This window comes from Dipodomys merriami, unplaced genomic scaffold, assembly GCF_024711535.1.
Source record: "Dipodomys merriami isolate MVZ:Mamm:240054 unplaced genomic scaffold, mDipMer1.0.p SCAF_14, whole genome shotgun sequence".
NCBI classification, from domain to species: domain Eukaryota; kingdom Metazoa; phylum Chordata; class Mammalia; order Rodentia; family Heteromyidae; genus Dipodomys; species Dipodomys merriami.
The window spans coordinates 35192044-35207809 of NW_027202715.1; the positions used below are offsets into that span (position 1 = coordinate 35192044).

At 40.5% G+C, this 15766-nt stretch overlaps 1 protein-coding gene across 1 annotated transcript in view; it reads left to right on the top strand.

Moving 5' to 3' along the window:
* The first annotated feature begins 2680 nt into the window (after positions 1-2680).
* Hectd2 (HECT domain E3 ubiquitin protein ligase 2) overlaps positions 2681-15766 on the top strand; it is a 69572-nt gene continuing 56486 nt past the window's right edge. Inside the window, exon 1 of the mRNA XM_070021183.1 lies at positions 2681-2833. Within this exon, the coding sequence (XP_069877284.1) occupies positions 2702-2833 (132 nt within the window). The 5' untranslated portion in view covers positions 2681-2701. The remainder of the gene's footprint in view (positions 2834-15766) is intronic.

Here is a 15766-nt window from a genome sequence, read left to right on the forward strand (position 1 = left end):
ATAGCAGACAAGCATCTCCACACCTTTGCGCAGAACAGCCAGAGCTTTCTGGATGCCCTGTTCCACCACCATCTCTTCCCTCTCTGGGTCCTCAAAAGCTGACAGGTAGCAGTGGAGAATGTCTTTCAAGCCCAGGAGTTTCCCCAAAGCAATCACATTATAGCTTTCCTATTGTCCCCATGCCTACCCTCCACTCCTCACCTTAGAATTCTTATACAAGAAGGGTGTAAAGGAATAGCAATATTCCTAATAAGTAAAAAAGAAATCCTTTATCTTGGATATAAAACTGACAGATAAACTAATAGGTAGACTTGTTTCAAAATGTATTATCTACTCTGGTGCAGTAGCACAAAGCAACATTTCCTACTTGCTTTGTTTTGCCAATATTTAAGCATTTTGTTCTGTTGAATGTGACTACATGTACAGACATTCTTTTATTTAGTCTCACACAGGAAAAGTTAAACCATAAGGCCTGTAACCCAAGTGGATTCTGATCCAAGCCTTATTTTATATTTAGCAAATCAAATCTATTTGAAATTAGGAAAGAGATTACCTTTCCCTTAGTATTTGCTTTGTCAACCTAGACTTAGCAGCACAATATATGTTGAAATGTATTTCAGAACTAATGTTGTTGTTGTCCTACATTAGTAATACTTCATGTAATTAAAATAGAAGATATCTATAATTTAGATTTTCCATTAATAAAGCCTTCGCTGTATAATATCTGAGTTGTTGTTTTAACCATGATCAGCATGTTGATCTGCTAAAAGGCAAAAATAATTGCATGCTGCTCTCCATGGAATATTTTTCCAGAGGTTTAAGAAGGAAAGTTGTTGTTGTTGGTGGGGAAGCAGGAAAAAAGAGAATATTCCAAATGAATATCTGTGTGTATCGTTTCCTTCCTTCCTTTGTGTATGACACTTCCCATACCATTTATTAATTAACAAGGGAACAGGTAGAGACATCAACTATATCAAAACTATAAAGCCTTTCCTCATAAATGAGAGTCAGAATGTACCATTTTGAAGGTAGTATGGCACACGAGCTATCATATTCATTGTATTTGTTGCTTCAGATCTGCTTGTTACAAATTCTGGGTTTGCAAAACATGAAGTCCCATTTCATGAACTGTTGTGCTAATAATTGAATTACATAAAACCAAAACAAAAAAAATCATCTCTGGGTATATCGCAGAGGTATTGTTGGTTCTTGTAGTTGGACCCGAGTAATTTTTTAATCAAAAAAAGTCACAGAAGGGTGAATAAAGCAGGAACATCTCACCTAAAAAAGCCAAAGACCTGAATGTCGAGAAATTTTCTATTTTAAGTAAGCAGTACAGCTCATTCTTACGCTCTCGTTCCCCTTGGATCAGCAGGTGTCTCTACCACTCCAGTAGACTGCAAAAAGGAAGAGGGGGCGATAAGAAAGGAAAGGAAATTGTCTACGTATTTTGGCGGTGGAGGTGGGGGATATTTTAATATCATGATTTCAACTGTCCTTATAATGATCTGCTATTAAGGATTATGCGGCAGAGTTTGGGTATGTCCATCTGTGACTTATAAACGGAAAGGAACAAGGATCGGAGGCAGCCCAAGGATGGGGGAAGAGAGAAATGTAGGCGCCTGGGGACGGGAAGGGAGAGGCGGATTTGGCAGTCACAAGAGGGATGAGAGGAACAGAAATGGAAAGTGTGGCCTGGCTGTCCCGGCAGTGCGTGCGTGCGTGCGTGTGTGTGTGTGTGTGTGTGTGTGTGTGTGTGTGTGTGTGTGTGTGTGTGTGTGTGTGTGTGTGTGTGTGTGTGTGTGTGTGTGTGTGTGTGTGTGTGTGTGTGTGTCGGTCTGTCTGTCTGTCTGTCTGTGTGGTGGGGACGCAAATCCCCCCCCCCCGCCCCGTCTTCTTTGTACACTGAGGCTGCTTGGAGCACCTGGGAACGGGGAGGAGGGTGGGCCGGGAAAGAAGGGCAGGCGGCAGCCCCTAGGAACACGGCTTCGAGGGAAGCGGGGAGGAAAACAGCCGCGGGCCACCAGCCCAGTCCCCTGAGCACCTGAGGCCGAGGACGTCCGAGAACGGTGAACCGTGCCTCGCGTCGCTCCACAGGTGCCGCTGGGGCGCTCCGTATCCCCGCCCGACCTCCGCAGGCCTCGCCGGGTCGCCCGGTGCGCGGCCCCGGGGCGGGGTCCCCTCCTCAGCAGCTCAGGCGGCAACATGGCGGCAGGGCGTGCACCTTCGGCGAGCCCTGGGGATAGACGAGGTGGCGGCGACCCGCGGCTCTGACGGACAGTGGGCGAGACCGGGCCAGGGGAGGCCTGGGCTAGACGGCGGCGTGAGCGGCGCGAGGCCAAGTCCGCGGGCCGGGCGCGCGCGCGGGGTTGGGGGGGGGGGGGAGGTCGGAGGCATCGGGCGCGCGCGCAGAGTGGCGGCGGTAGGCGAGGCGCGCGTGTGCGGGTCGCGCGCGGAGCGGCGGCCTCGGGCGCGCGCGCAGAGTGGTGGTGGTAGTGGGGCGGCGGGCGGGGCGCGCGACCAGGGCGCGCGCGGAGCGCGGGCGGGGGCGGTGTGGCTGCGGCGGCGGCGGCGGCGGCGGTTGGAAGCGGCCGCCCAGAGCCCTCTCGCGGCCGCGACAGCAGCAGCGCCAACCTCAGCAGCCGTCCGGCCGCCGCCGCCGCCGCCGCCGCCGCCTCGCGCTCCTGCCGCCCGGCCCGACATGAGTGAGGCGGGTCGGGAACCCCTGCCCGCCGCGCCGCCGGCGGTGGCGGCGGCCGCCTCAGAGGAGAAGAAAGGGAAGGACCCGGAGCGCGAGAGGCTGCCGCCCATCGTGCCGGCCGGGGCGGCCGCGGTAGGTGCGGGGCGGGGGAGGGGGGCCCACGGGGCGCCCCGACGGCGAACGTCGGGAAGTGGGGGTGGGCATCCGGGTACCCGCGCCTCCTCCAGGGCTCCCTCGGGGAATGCACCCGGGCCGCCCTTTCCGGGGACGGAATGCACGGAGTTGAGCCTCGTGGACGGCCCTGGATACTTGGGGGGGGGGGTGTCCGCTGACGGTTCGGTGGGGTTGAGCCCCGACCCCCCTCCCTGCACCCCACCCCGGACCTCGTGGAGGCAGCTGCCCGCCACTCGGGACCGGCGTCCTGTCGGGTGAGCACAGGTAGCACCGGGGCGGGCGGGAGTGGGTTTCCCACCGAGGTTGCCCGCCCGCCCTGGGCGCCGAGATCGCGCGTGGCTGTGCCCTGCGTTCCCTTCCCCCTGCCCCTGGAGTTGGCTCTGCCTGGAGTGCCCACCGGATGGTGACCGCTCCGGGGCCGTCAGGGTGGTGGGAGGTAAGTGCATCCGTGATGCTCTTCGTCTTCTTTTTCTCAATCATTTTTCCTACAGAGCATTGTGACTTACGGGGGTGAGAAGCTTTTTTGAACCTTTTATTGAAACTCTTTTTAAGTTATCTAAGCTGGATAGAGATGATTTCCCAACTGCCTTTTGGTTAGGTTATTTAGAAAGTGCTGTCAGCCCTCAAACTACAGATTGCCAGATGATGTCATGGGACACCCCTCCCTCCCTCCTTTACTCCCCTCCCCCCTTCCCTCCTTCCCTCCTTCCCTTTCCACTGTTTGTACTGGTGGTTATGATTCTGGTTACTTTGGAATATAATGAGGAAAAAGAAATTAAGCCCTGATTTTGAGGTTTTTTTGTTGAACATAATATTTAAATACTTTTCTGGAAGTTTGCTTCGATGTATTTAAAGATCATGACTTGCCGTGCACGACAAAATAGTAAAAGTTTAGGGACTATTATACATCTTAAAATTCCTACTTGCAATTAGTTCCTTAAAACCTCCCTCCGAAATGACTAAGAAATAACTAAAATAGCTTACTCCTCTTTAAAGAATTAGTATTGGAATAACATTTTGAGTAATGTTTCTCAAAAATATGTGAGGTCTGTGACAACTTGAAATTGTTTTTTAAAAACCAATAAACCAATGGACCCCGATGGCACACATTAAAAAATTTAGCTACAATTGATTGGTAAATTGGAACTGAAGAGGGATTACTTTGGGAGATGCTTTGAAGGAATTTGTTATCCAACTGTTTGTAGAACTGGTTCCTTCTGTTGTTACCCTAGATTTTTAGAGTTTATTATATAGAAAGGCCTTACTTCATATTTTTAAGGTGGCTGTTTCAAAAAAATTAAATATACATACTAACAGACACAGTTACATGAATGGGCTTAGTTTTTGAAGCAAGCATTTCTCTCCCCCCCCCCCAAAATCTATATATGTCTCAGTGTGTAACTAAAATGGAAGGTTTAGACTAAAATTTTTCAGAAATTGGTGCATTGTGTAGGTCTAACATCTGTTATCTGAAGCCTGTGGGCTTTGCAATTTCAAATTTTTCAGATTTTGTGAAAGTAAACTGTACACATATCTTATATAATACCTACAATGATGTATGTGTCAGACCATTCCCCATAATCCAGCATGTTTAAAATTGCAAAACAATGTATGTGTGTTTATGGTAACTTAAAAAAATCAGCCCCATATTTCAAGTCTTCCACTGAATGAGTTGCAAAACATTTTCTGTTTGAAGAATTTATATGATTTGGTATTGTAAATAAAGAATTGTGAATTTATACTACTTGTTAAAAAGAAAAGGATTCAGAAAAACTTTTTTAAATCTTGAATTAAACTTTGAAAAGACAAAACAGGATAAGGTTGAATGGAAAAACTTGTGATTCCAAAGTGCCTACATGGTCTTTGAACATTGATACCATGTCTGTAGAGGTGTGTGTGTGTGTGTGTGTGTGTGTGTGTGTGTGTGTGTGTGTGTGTGTGTGTGTGTGTGTGTGTGTGTGTGTGTGTGTGTGTGTGTGTGTGTGTGTGTGTGTGTGTGTGTGTGTAGCTATCAGAGAGATTTTCAAAATTCTGATCTATAGCAATGAAAAGTCCATGTCAAAAAGTATATTCTTAGTTCTTCCAGGGAGCAAGAAAGCAGGAGAACTATGATGATGAGTTTACCAGGGTGAGGAAGGCCTTGGTGTATTGGAGGGTTTGGAGGGTTGTCATGTTGATGGAATAGAATGGTCAAGGAGAGATCTGTGTGGCCTATCAATTGTTTTTCAGCCTCCTCATGGATTAACTAGAACTCCCAGATGTTTCTTTAGGAACCTAATTGTGATCCATAACTTTTCCTTTGAGCCATTTCAGTGATTCTTCCTTTTTGTACCAGTTAGTAGCTTTATCTCTAGGTTAAGTATGACTCAATTCAAGTGATCCTGCAATAGTGGCTTTTTCAAAGTTCTATCAGTTGGGTGCTGGTGGTTCATGTTTGTAATCTTAGCTACTGAGGAGGCTGAGATCTAAGGATCATAGTTCAAAACCTCCCAGGACAGGAAAGTCCATCTCCAATTCACTACCAGAAAACCAGAAGTGGTGCTGTGGCTCAAAATGGTAGAGCACTAGCCTTGAGTGAAAAAGCTCAAGGACAGTGCTCAGGCCCTGAGTTCAAACTCCGTGACCCACAAAAAAAAAAAAAAAGAAGTTACTGTATCATCTATATGAGAGTGTGAAAGTAATTTAGAGTGATAGCTCATGAAAATAAACAGGAGATCAGATTATGATGACCTTAATAAAAGTTGACAAGTTTACACTATCTCTTAGAGGTTAAAGAAAGGCACAGGCCTGGAAGGAGAATACTGGGAAGGGAAGCTTTCACATGATACATTCTAAGTGTGAAGGAAGACCATTTCTATCCAAAGAGGTTCCAGTCAGGTCTCAAAAGTGACTGACCAGAGTTCTTTTGGTGATATGTTAGGTCCTGATTCCCACATCTCACCACAAGTCACGGGTTTTTAAGTGACGCACAGTAAAATCTCCTGGTAACTTGAAATTTCATGAACCAGACAGGGAAATGAATTTTTTTTAATTTTCCAATAAAGCTAAGATTGAAAATTTGATGCTTTATGTGCTGAACTAGAAGTTCTTTGGGGCCAGATGCAGGAGTCTTTTTTTTTTTTTTTTTTTTCTTCAGTCCCAGGGCTTGAATTCATAGCCTGGGTGCAATCCCTGAGTTTTTGCTCAAGGCTAGCACTCTACAGCATGAGCCACAGCTCCACTTTTGGCTTTTTAGTGGTTAATTGGAGATAAGAGTCTCATGGACTTTCCTGCCTGGACTGGCATCGAACCATGATCCTCATATCTCAGCCTCCTGAGTAGCTAGGATTACAAGCATGAACCACCAGTGCCTGCTGCTTAGGAGTCTATTTTTAACCTCAGTCCTATCCCAAGTCTACTTCACACATGGAGCAGCACTTGAAAAGGATTGGAGAAGGTACAGTTTAAATGAATGAATCACAGTAGAAATCAGTTATGGTTGAGAATTAAAGAAATGGCTGCTAAAGTAGTTCTAGTTAGAGATGCTCAAGAAGCCCTCTGAGGACTATAAGTGACAATCAGCTGCTGTCATGTAGAATAAAGAATTTAAAGGAGGATAGTACAAGTTATGGGAATATTAAACTTACTAAGGTCTATAGGTTGGAGTAGAGAATCTTATAAATTTGTTAAATATTAGGAGAAAAGTGGTGAGGAAAGAGTGAACGCCCAAAGTGGGGCAGAATTTATAGAGACAAGAAAAGGATGAGTTTGGTTGCTTCTGTATTTAATCAGGTAAACAGAAAAGATATTCTGCATGGGATAGAGTACCAAGGAATGAAGTAGGTTTCAGAAAAAGCTAGAATTTATATAAGTCAGGGATGTGAAAAGAAATGCAAGAAATCAGTTTAAATATTTTTATGTGTATGTTGTGTATATGCTTTATGCTTATATATGCAACCACTAAGCTACACCCAGCCCTATTTTAGATTTTTAAAATTTTTTTGTTTTTATTTTTGTTTTCCCCCTATTTTAGAATTTTAAAGGAGGTATGTGCACACACAGAAGGTCAGCAAATGGGGAGGGAAAGTGGGAGAAAAATGAAGGAGGGGGTAACAAGTTTGATAAGAAATGTACTCACTACCTTACTTATGAAACTGTAACCCCTCTGTACATTACCTTGACATTAAAATTAAATTGAAAAAAAAATTTTTTAAATGAAGGTGAAGAGGAATTTGAAGGAAGGCAGAAAGTGTTTGGAGTATTTGATGAGCAGTCTATAACAAAAGTGAAAACTCTGTGCACTTTTTGTCACATATGTATATAAGGAGTTAATGGAGCATCTTTACCAAAATGCAACTGCTAATTATTGGAATCTGTTATGTTTAATAATTGAACATCTGTCATCACACTAGATGCTACAGAAACAAAACAAAACAAAAGGCAAGATTTTAAAAACTAGATCCCTGCCTCAGAGGATGCAGAACTAATGCATGAAAAACAAAGCAATAAGTGAAAGCCACCACTAACTATAGAAACAGTTTACCTTAAAGGAGATCAGAGAAAGGAGATTAGTGTGTGCAGAACTGTGAAGAAAGGCCTTGAAGTAGAAGTAATTATTTTAGCTGACTGGCCATTGAAGGATGATAGGATTTGGATAGGCAAAAGAAAATGAATACAATAATCCCATGGGGAAAAAACAACAGGAACAAGACTTAAAGGGAAAAATTAGGGAGCAATAAACCTAGCCCAATGGAAGCCTGCTGGGAACTTGTGGGAGGTAAGCAAGATTGCTTGTGGTTGGAACCAGATCGCTAAGCAGAGAAGTTGGGCACTTTCCCGCCATGGTTAATGGGAAGCCATTGGAACTCTTTGAATAGAGGAACAACATAATGACATCAGTGGTAGTATATTGCTAACCTGGAGGAGAGAAGAGGAAGAAAGTGAAGGAAAGAGCTTTGTAATTTATGCCTGAGGTGTTAAGTTTATTCACTAGAGTGGTGAAGTAATGGAAGAATCCACATAATATAGAACCTATCTGGATAACAGGAGTGAATGAGAAGGAAAGTTAGTGAAGAAAAAGGACTCAGGTTTTTGACACGGTTTCTTGGAGAAGAAAATTTATATAAAATGGCAGTCCAGCCAAAGGGATTTCAGGGGTGCATATGTGTAAACTTATCCTGACTAGTTGTGTTTAGAACAATCCTGTATATGGAAAATCTGTGTTCTTTATTCATTGTTACAAGCAAGAGTCAAGATGAGAAAGAATGAACATGATGGTGAATATCTTAAGTAATTTAATAAACTATTTGTTTATGTATATGTGTATATGTATAATAATAAATATGTGTATATGTATGTGTATATGTATAATAATAAATATGTGTATATGTATGTGTATGTGTATAATAATAAATAATATGTATATATGTATAATAATAAATCATAGCTATTGAGTACCTACCTTGTGCTGAGGATTTCCTAGGTATTCTGCCATTTAGTGAGTTAATGGAAAAAATGGTAAAATGGCTAGTAAAGGACAGAGATTGTTTGTAATCAAGATGCTCCAACTAAAAAATTCCTGCCTTTTCCCTTACTCTGAACAAGAGTATTCTGAATATCTTGGTTATTAGAGAATGTCATCCAGCAACAAATTTGTTCAAAAAGTTGTTACCAGAATTAGAGCTACTGTGGAAGAGAAGATGTGTTCTAGAATGTCTGCTCGTTTTAATGTTATAGTGTGGAGGTGTAATTAAATTTTATGTGAAGTAAAGCAGTCTGACACAGCAAAAGCCATCAGAGTTTTAAGAGATTAAAAAAAAGGAGGACTAGCCGGACACTGGTGGCTCATGCCTGTAATTCTAGCTACTCAGGAGGCTGAGATCTGAGGGTCGAGGTTCAAAGCCAGCCTGGGCAGGAAAGTCCGTGAGACTCTTTATCTCCAATAAACCACTAGAAAACCAGAAGTGGTGCTGTGGCTCAAGCGGTAGAGCGTTCGCCTTGAGCTAAAAAACACAAGGACAGCACCCAAGCCCAGAATTCAAGCCCCACAAATTGACAAAAAAAAAAAAAAAAGGAGGACTATCACTATATGAATGCATACTCTGAGTGTATGATTTTGAGTTGATTGTGAAGTCTGTCAGCATTGTTGTTTTTAAGCTATAACCATAACGCATCTGTCTGCTCATTTTTGGGTTTACAATTAATCTAGAATGTTAGAACACACATTGACTGTTTGACAACTGGAGAAAAGTAGCCATTAACATTGTTAACCAGAGAACCTTTAATAATATCAAATGTAGGCTAGTGTGATAGAAGCCTGTAATCCCAGCTACTTGGTGGTGGTGATCTGAAGGATTACAGTTCAGGACTTGAGAACTCTATGTTAACCTGTGATTAGTTGCTGTTACTTGTGCCTATCATCCCAGCTTCATGGGGAAACACATGCAGGATCATGACCCAGGCTTGCCTAGACATAAAGCCAGACCCTATCTTAAAAGTACTCAATGGGAAAAGAGCTGATGGATTGGCTCAAGTAGTAGAGCATCTGCTTGGCAAATGAGAGCCCCAGAGTTCAAACCCCAGTACCACACACACACACACACACACACACACACACACACACACACACACACACACACACACACACACACACACACACACACACACACACACACACACACACACACACACACACACGTCAGCTGTGATACTGTTATTTATAACTCATTGTCCATAAAATGGGGGAAATAATACTAGGACCTATCTCATAGAATCGATATGAAGTGTAAATTAATATATGTAAAGGATTCAGGAAAAAGTCCTATACATAGTAACCATTCAATTGTGAGATATTATTGTTTAAAAACAAAAATCTGTTGCTGAAAAGCTCTTGGTAAATCAGCTAGCTTTTCTACTCCTGTCCTGTGATTTTGGTACTTTTCTTCATAGCCTTTCCTATCAAGTCTCAGGTTTTGTATGTACTGCCTTTATCAACTCATCTCTCTCCCAGTCCACATACACAACTAAGAGATGTCATGTGCTCTGAACTCTTTACAACTGTTACATATCTAGGTTCATATGTATTTCTTTTCTCTTTTCTTCTCTCCTCCCCTCTCCCCCTTTTTCTTTTTGGTAGTACTAAGCTCAGGGCCATGTCTTTACTAGGCAAGTACTCTTACCACTTGAGCCACTCCTCTAGCCCTATGAATTTCTTTTGACAGAGAGAAAAAATAGCTTCAAAAAGGTCTAGCTACTAAAGTAGCAACTTCTTTTGGCATTGAGTTTGAAAATTGACTTGCTTATTTTTAGAGTTAAGAAGAGAAAGATCTGCAGTGGATAAATGAAGCATGTGGATGTGACAAAACTATGGGAAACTTTGCTTTCGTGTGTGTGTGTGTGTGTGTGTGTGTGTGTGTGTGTGTGTTGTATGTTTTATTTTCACTTTCTCCCCTCCTACCGTAAACATTATGGTTGGCTCTAGGGTGAAGAATCTCTTCTGGTGTGGGTAATGTTATTCTGACAAGCCTTATACAAATAGCTAGTTGTTATTAGTTAATGCTTGTATCTTGGAGAAGATATCTGTGTGATATTTTAGTAGACAGCCAAAAATATTTTTGGAGCAAATATAATTAAATATGCCTCTAAAATTAAAAAAAATGTTGAAATTTTGCTAAGTTAGCTGAATTAAAAAGTTAAGGCTTGTCATCAAAATATACTTGGTTTTGATTTAGATGTTTCTGTTAAAGAACAACAAAACTAATTAGTTGAAGGATTTTACCTATCAAAGCATGTACTCTACAAGTAATATTTTACTACGTAGGCACGACATAGTTGCATCTTTTTTGTGTGTGTTGGAAAATAAATGAAAAGGATCTCTGGTGTCACTTTACCTTCTTGGTGGTAAAGGAACCTGAGTGTCCTGTGCTTCAGAACTAATGTTTGTAGGAGTAATTGAGGGTTATCTCTGATCAATTTCATGGTGACTTTGGGTGATAGATTTTTTTGTTTTGTTTTGTTTTGTTTTGAGGTCCAGTCAGGGACCTGAACTCTGGACCTGAGCACTGTCCCTCAGCTCTTCAGCTCAAGGCTAGTGCTCTACCACTTGAACCACAGTGCCACTTCCAGCTTTTTTTTTTTTTTTTTTTTTTGGTCCAATCGTGGGGCCTGAACTCTGGGCCTGGGCGCTGTCCCTCAGCTCTTCAGCTCAAGGCTAGCACTCTACCACCTGAGCCACAGTGCCACTTCTGGCTTTTTTCTTTTTGCTTATGTGGTGCTGAGGAATCAAACCCAGGGCCTCACGCATGCAAAGCAAGCGCTCTACCACTGAGCCACCTTCCCAGCCCCTGGGTGATAGATTTTTATTTCAAAATCCACATCTTCATTTCCTAGTGTCCCTTGAAACACAAGGCTTTTATTATATAAAGAAAGCAATCCTACTTAGACTGCTGGTATTAGTTTGGAAAGAAGTTCACACATTAAATATAGCTGACTTTTCACATCTTAATAGAATGATGTAAAGTTAACACTTCTGATTGTATTACCTAGCATCCTAATAAGGAACTGGGGGAAAAACAAACTTAAAAAGAGAGAATATCCGATAACAAGATTTAAAATTAGTATCTTTTGTAGACTGTATATACAGTTGAGGCCTTATAGCCCAGACAGATAGTTTAGATCAGTTTATTTTAGAAGTTGGTAAACTATATTGAAGTTGACTCTATTTTTTACTTAAAACACACAGCCAGAATGGTGATGCATGCCTATAATTCTAGCTATCAGGAAGTTGAACCAGGAGAATTATGAATTTGAGGCCCTCCTGGCAAAAGTAACAAGACCGTACTTATAAACAACAACAACAAAAATGGCTAGGGCATAATTCAAGTGGCAGAGTGCTTACTCAACAAGCAAAAGACCCTCAATTCAATCTCCAATTTCACACACACACATACACACAAACACACACACACACACAGAGATGTATTTGTTTGCTAGTCTTTTCACATGATAACCTTTGCTCAGTATCTCAAAAAGCCACTTATTATTTTGAAAAAGTATTTTATATGTATCATAGGTAGTCTGCACATTCATTGGGACTTAAAGGATAGATTTTGTACACATAAAAATTCAACTTAAAATATTATATTACAGAGACTCTAAGGGAGCTGTAATAACTTTAAAGTGTTTTGTTGTTTCATGATAAAATAGACCCAGCCATTTTTCCTTTATCAAGAATTTGGTTAGTATCAGGCACCGATGGCTTCATGCCTGTAATCCTAGCTACTCAGGAGGCTGAGATCTGAGGATCATGGTTCAAAGCCAGCACGGGCAGGAACATCTGTGAGACTCTTATCTCCAATAAACCTCTAGAAAACTGGAAGTGGCGCTGTGGCTCAAGTGGTAGAGCGCTCACCTTGAGCTGAAGAGCACAGGGACAGCACCCAGGCACAGAGTTCAAGCCCCACGACTGACAAAAAAAAAAAAAAAAAGAATTTGGTTAGCATGTGAACAAGTGTTTATCTTTACTGAGATTCTTATTAGCTTTGGAGGATAGAGGATGATCAAAGTAAAATTTACCAGAATTTTTAATATAACAACTAGACATTCAAAACAAAAATGATCATAGAGGACTATGAATATCCTGCTTATTGACATCTGAAAAATACTTTTTAGTAGAAATTGAATTCAGATATAATCTATTTCTTTTTCTTTTTTTTTTTTTTTTTGGGTCCAGTCGTGGGACCTGAACTCTGGGCCTGGGCACTGTCCCTCAGCTCTTCAGCTCAAGGCTAGCGCTCTACCACTTGAGCCACAGCGCCACTTCCAGCTTTTTTCTTTTTGCTTATGTGGTGCTGAGGAATTGAACCCAGGGCCTCAGGCATGCAAGGCAAGCGCTCTACCACTGAGCCACCTTCCCAGCCCATAATCTATTTCTTAATAAAAGTTGAAAGTAGGAACTCATGTATTAGAATAAAATGTATATAATGTTGAAATTTTTAAATTATTTTTATGAGCATCACAAGTACTCAGTATTTCGTTTTTGAAAGTATTCTATATAGTAACCTTACATAGACTCTGTGTATTTCTATAGTCAGAAGACTATTAAGATCTGTTAGGTACTAATGAAATACAATTTTTGGTTAGTTATGATAATAACACAACATAAAATTCTTTTTTGCAGCAGTAAATTAAAGTTTAATAAATTCAAGTTACCCTCTGCCTAGATTAAAATTTATTATTTCTCTCAATGAATTCTTAAAGTGTTTTCTCCCTGGGCTTTATATTTGTACTTTCCTTTTCAATCTGTAACAGCTGGTTGGGGATCCTGCTACTCTCTATTCTTCAACATATCAGCCCACTGTTGTAGGCTGGCCGCATTCCAAGACTTCATCTCTAGGGTGGTTCTTCTGAAAGACTCACAGATAACACTCCCAAAACTGAGCAGAAAACAAATACACTATATGTGATAGATCTAAGTCATGAAGAGTTGTAAAGTGGTATCATTTAACCTTTAATTTGGTATGAAGTTTGATGCCATATTAATACTCAGTGGACTTTTTTCTTATCTCATATTTAGTCAGTTTGTCTTTGCACAGCATGCTGTCCTGTTTTGTTTTTGTTTGTGCGTAGCATGCTGTTCTGTTTCTGTGTTTTTGTCATGAAAGTCCTAGGTTAACTTTTCTACAAGTTGAGTTGGAGAAGTTGCTGTTTTGAGAGTTTACTTTTATTAATCTGTCAACCTATTAAAATGTCCATGATCAATTTCATGTCATCTTAAATAACAAGTACCAAGAACACAATCATTTTACAAACAACAGACATATTAAATCAAGGAATTTTTTTCGTACTGTTAAAGCTTCTCTGATTACAAGAAACAGAAAATCAGTCAATTTATGCCTCTTTTTAGCAGAAGAGTTTATTAGAATGTAGACAGATTAGAATAAGAAATTAAATGGGAGTTGAAACTGGCTGATGTCTTTGCCTCTGCTATTCTCTTGCTCTTAGCTGTTCAGTCTTTCATATTCCTCAACTAAAATCTGGAAAGACCACCATTGCTTAACTTACTAAGCAGTATCAATGCCCTTCATTCATACGGGACTAATACATGACCTTCCCACCTACAGATAAACTGCCTTTGCCCATCTCTTGCTAAAGCAATCATTCACTTTTTATGTCCTTTGCCATCTTATGCCATATAGCTTTGTCCTTATATTAGTTTACTGTTACTGAACAACAATAATCCTATTAGAAAAATTAATTTTTGTCATGAAAAGTATGCTTTTGCCTAGCAATCTTTGGTCCCTTTTCTTGTTAATCACAAGCTATGTAGTTCTGTAACCTAGTTTAGAAATTTTTCAGATATGCCTTTGTAAAATTTAGAATAAGGCATTTTGCATTGTTCTTTTACTTTATAATTCATAAGACAATATTTCCTTCTCATTGTGTTTCAGACTTAGACCTAAAATAGCTGTTACTGTTTTGTCCTTACCTGGCTGCCATTCAACCTACTGCCGCAGTGAGACCTTACTTCTTACAGTAGGGTTGTAGTTCAGCTTCAAAAGTACTCCCCTTCAGGCTACTCCAGAGCATTATTTTAAATAAATATAGAAATATTGCTTATTCCTGTGTTATTTTTCCCTCTTTTCAATTTTCTTTCTTACCTTCAGGAATTTTCATTACAAATCTACTAAAGGTTAGAATTGATAGCTGTGAAATAACTGTTCATTGAATTACTTTTTATTATTATCACTTGGAAATCTCACAAATGGACTTACAATATTCTTTGAAACCCCATTTTATTACCACAGGTGGAGAAAGGAACAGGAAAGAAAATAAAATACTGTTTTTTTCTGATTGTTAAGATAGCAGAGGTTTTCCTAATGTACACTTAGTTTTTGTGCATATGTTAATTTCCTCTGATTAGGTGAGTTGTTTCTACAGCTATTAAATATCATTTAATATACATCTGTAAAAGTATAGAAGATAAAAGCAACTACCAAAGGTAGTTGTGAAAATAGGCTGATATATTTAACATATCTACTTTCACCTGGTAAGTTCTTAATAGTGTTAGCTACCATAGGTAGAGATTCTGTAATATTTAAGAGTACAGTCATCATAATCATTCAGAATGGAATTTGAATTCTGGATTCCCTCTCACCAATTCTGAGAACTTCTTGGGCATGGCATCTCAATTCCCCCATTTGAGGTGTAAATGTATATCTTGTAATACATTAACGCAAGCATCTAAATAGAAGAAAGTATAACAAGGGACTCTCTTAAATGATTTGTTTTAGTATTTTATCTTAGTAATGATTATTTATTAAGTACCCATTATATTGTAGGTTCTACACAAGAGCCTAGATGATATTGTCTATGCAGGTAAAACCAGATTCATGGCTCACATCTGTTGAAAACTGTTCCATTTCAGTTAGACTTTTATAAGCTGATCCAAACACAGAAATAGTAACTTGATGAGCAGAAATATAGACAAGAATCAAGGAGCAAACAAAACAAATAAATGATGTCTATGAGTGGTCCAAAGATATCTCTCTCTCTCCCTCCCGGCCCCCCCCCCTTTCTCTCTCTCTCACATACACACGGACACACGGACACGTGCACACATGCAGACACACACAAACTTCATCTGTGTACTTTATTCATGAAAGTATCCCTCAAATTCTCATTTAGTGTTCATCACATTTTGATTGTTAGTAACTTTTGGTGAATCTCATACAATTTCAGTTTCTTTTTTTGTGAAATAAGAGTTAACTACTTTTTGAGGGTGTCCTAATTCCAGAAATTTTTTAGTTCTTTGCATCTCTCTTACCTACATTAACTTCTTCCTTGAGAAGAAAAGATGATGGATTTACTCTAAAGTAGAAGTCTTATTCATCTACAATGAATATGAAATTTCTA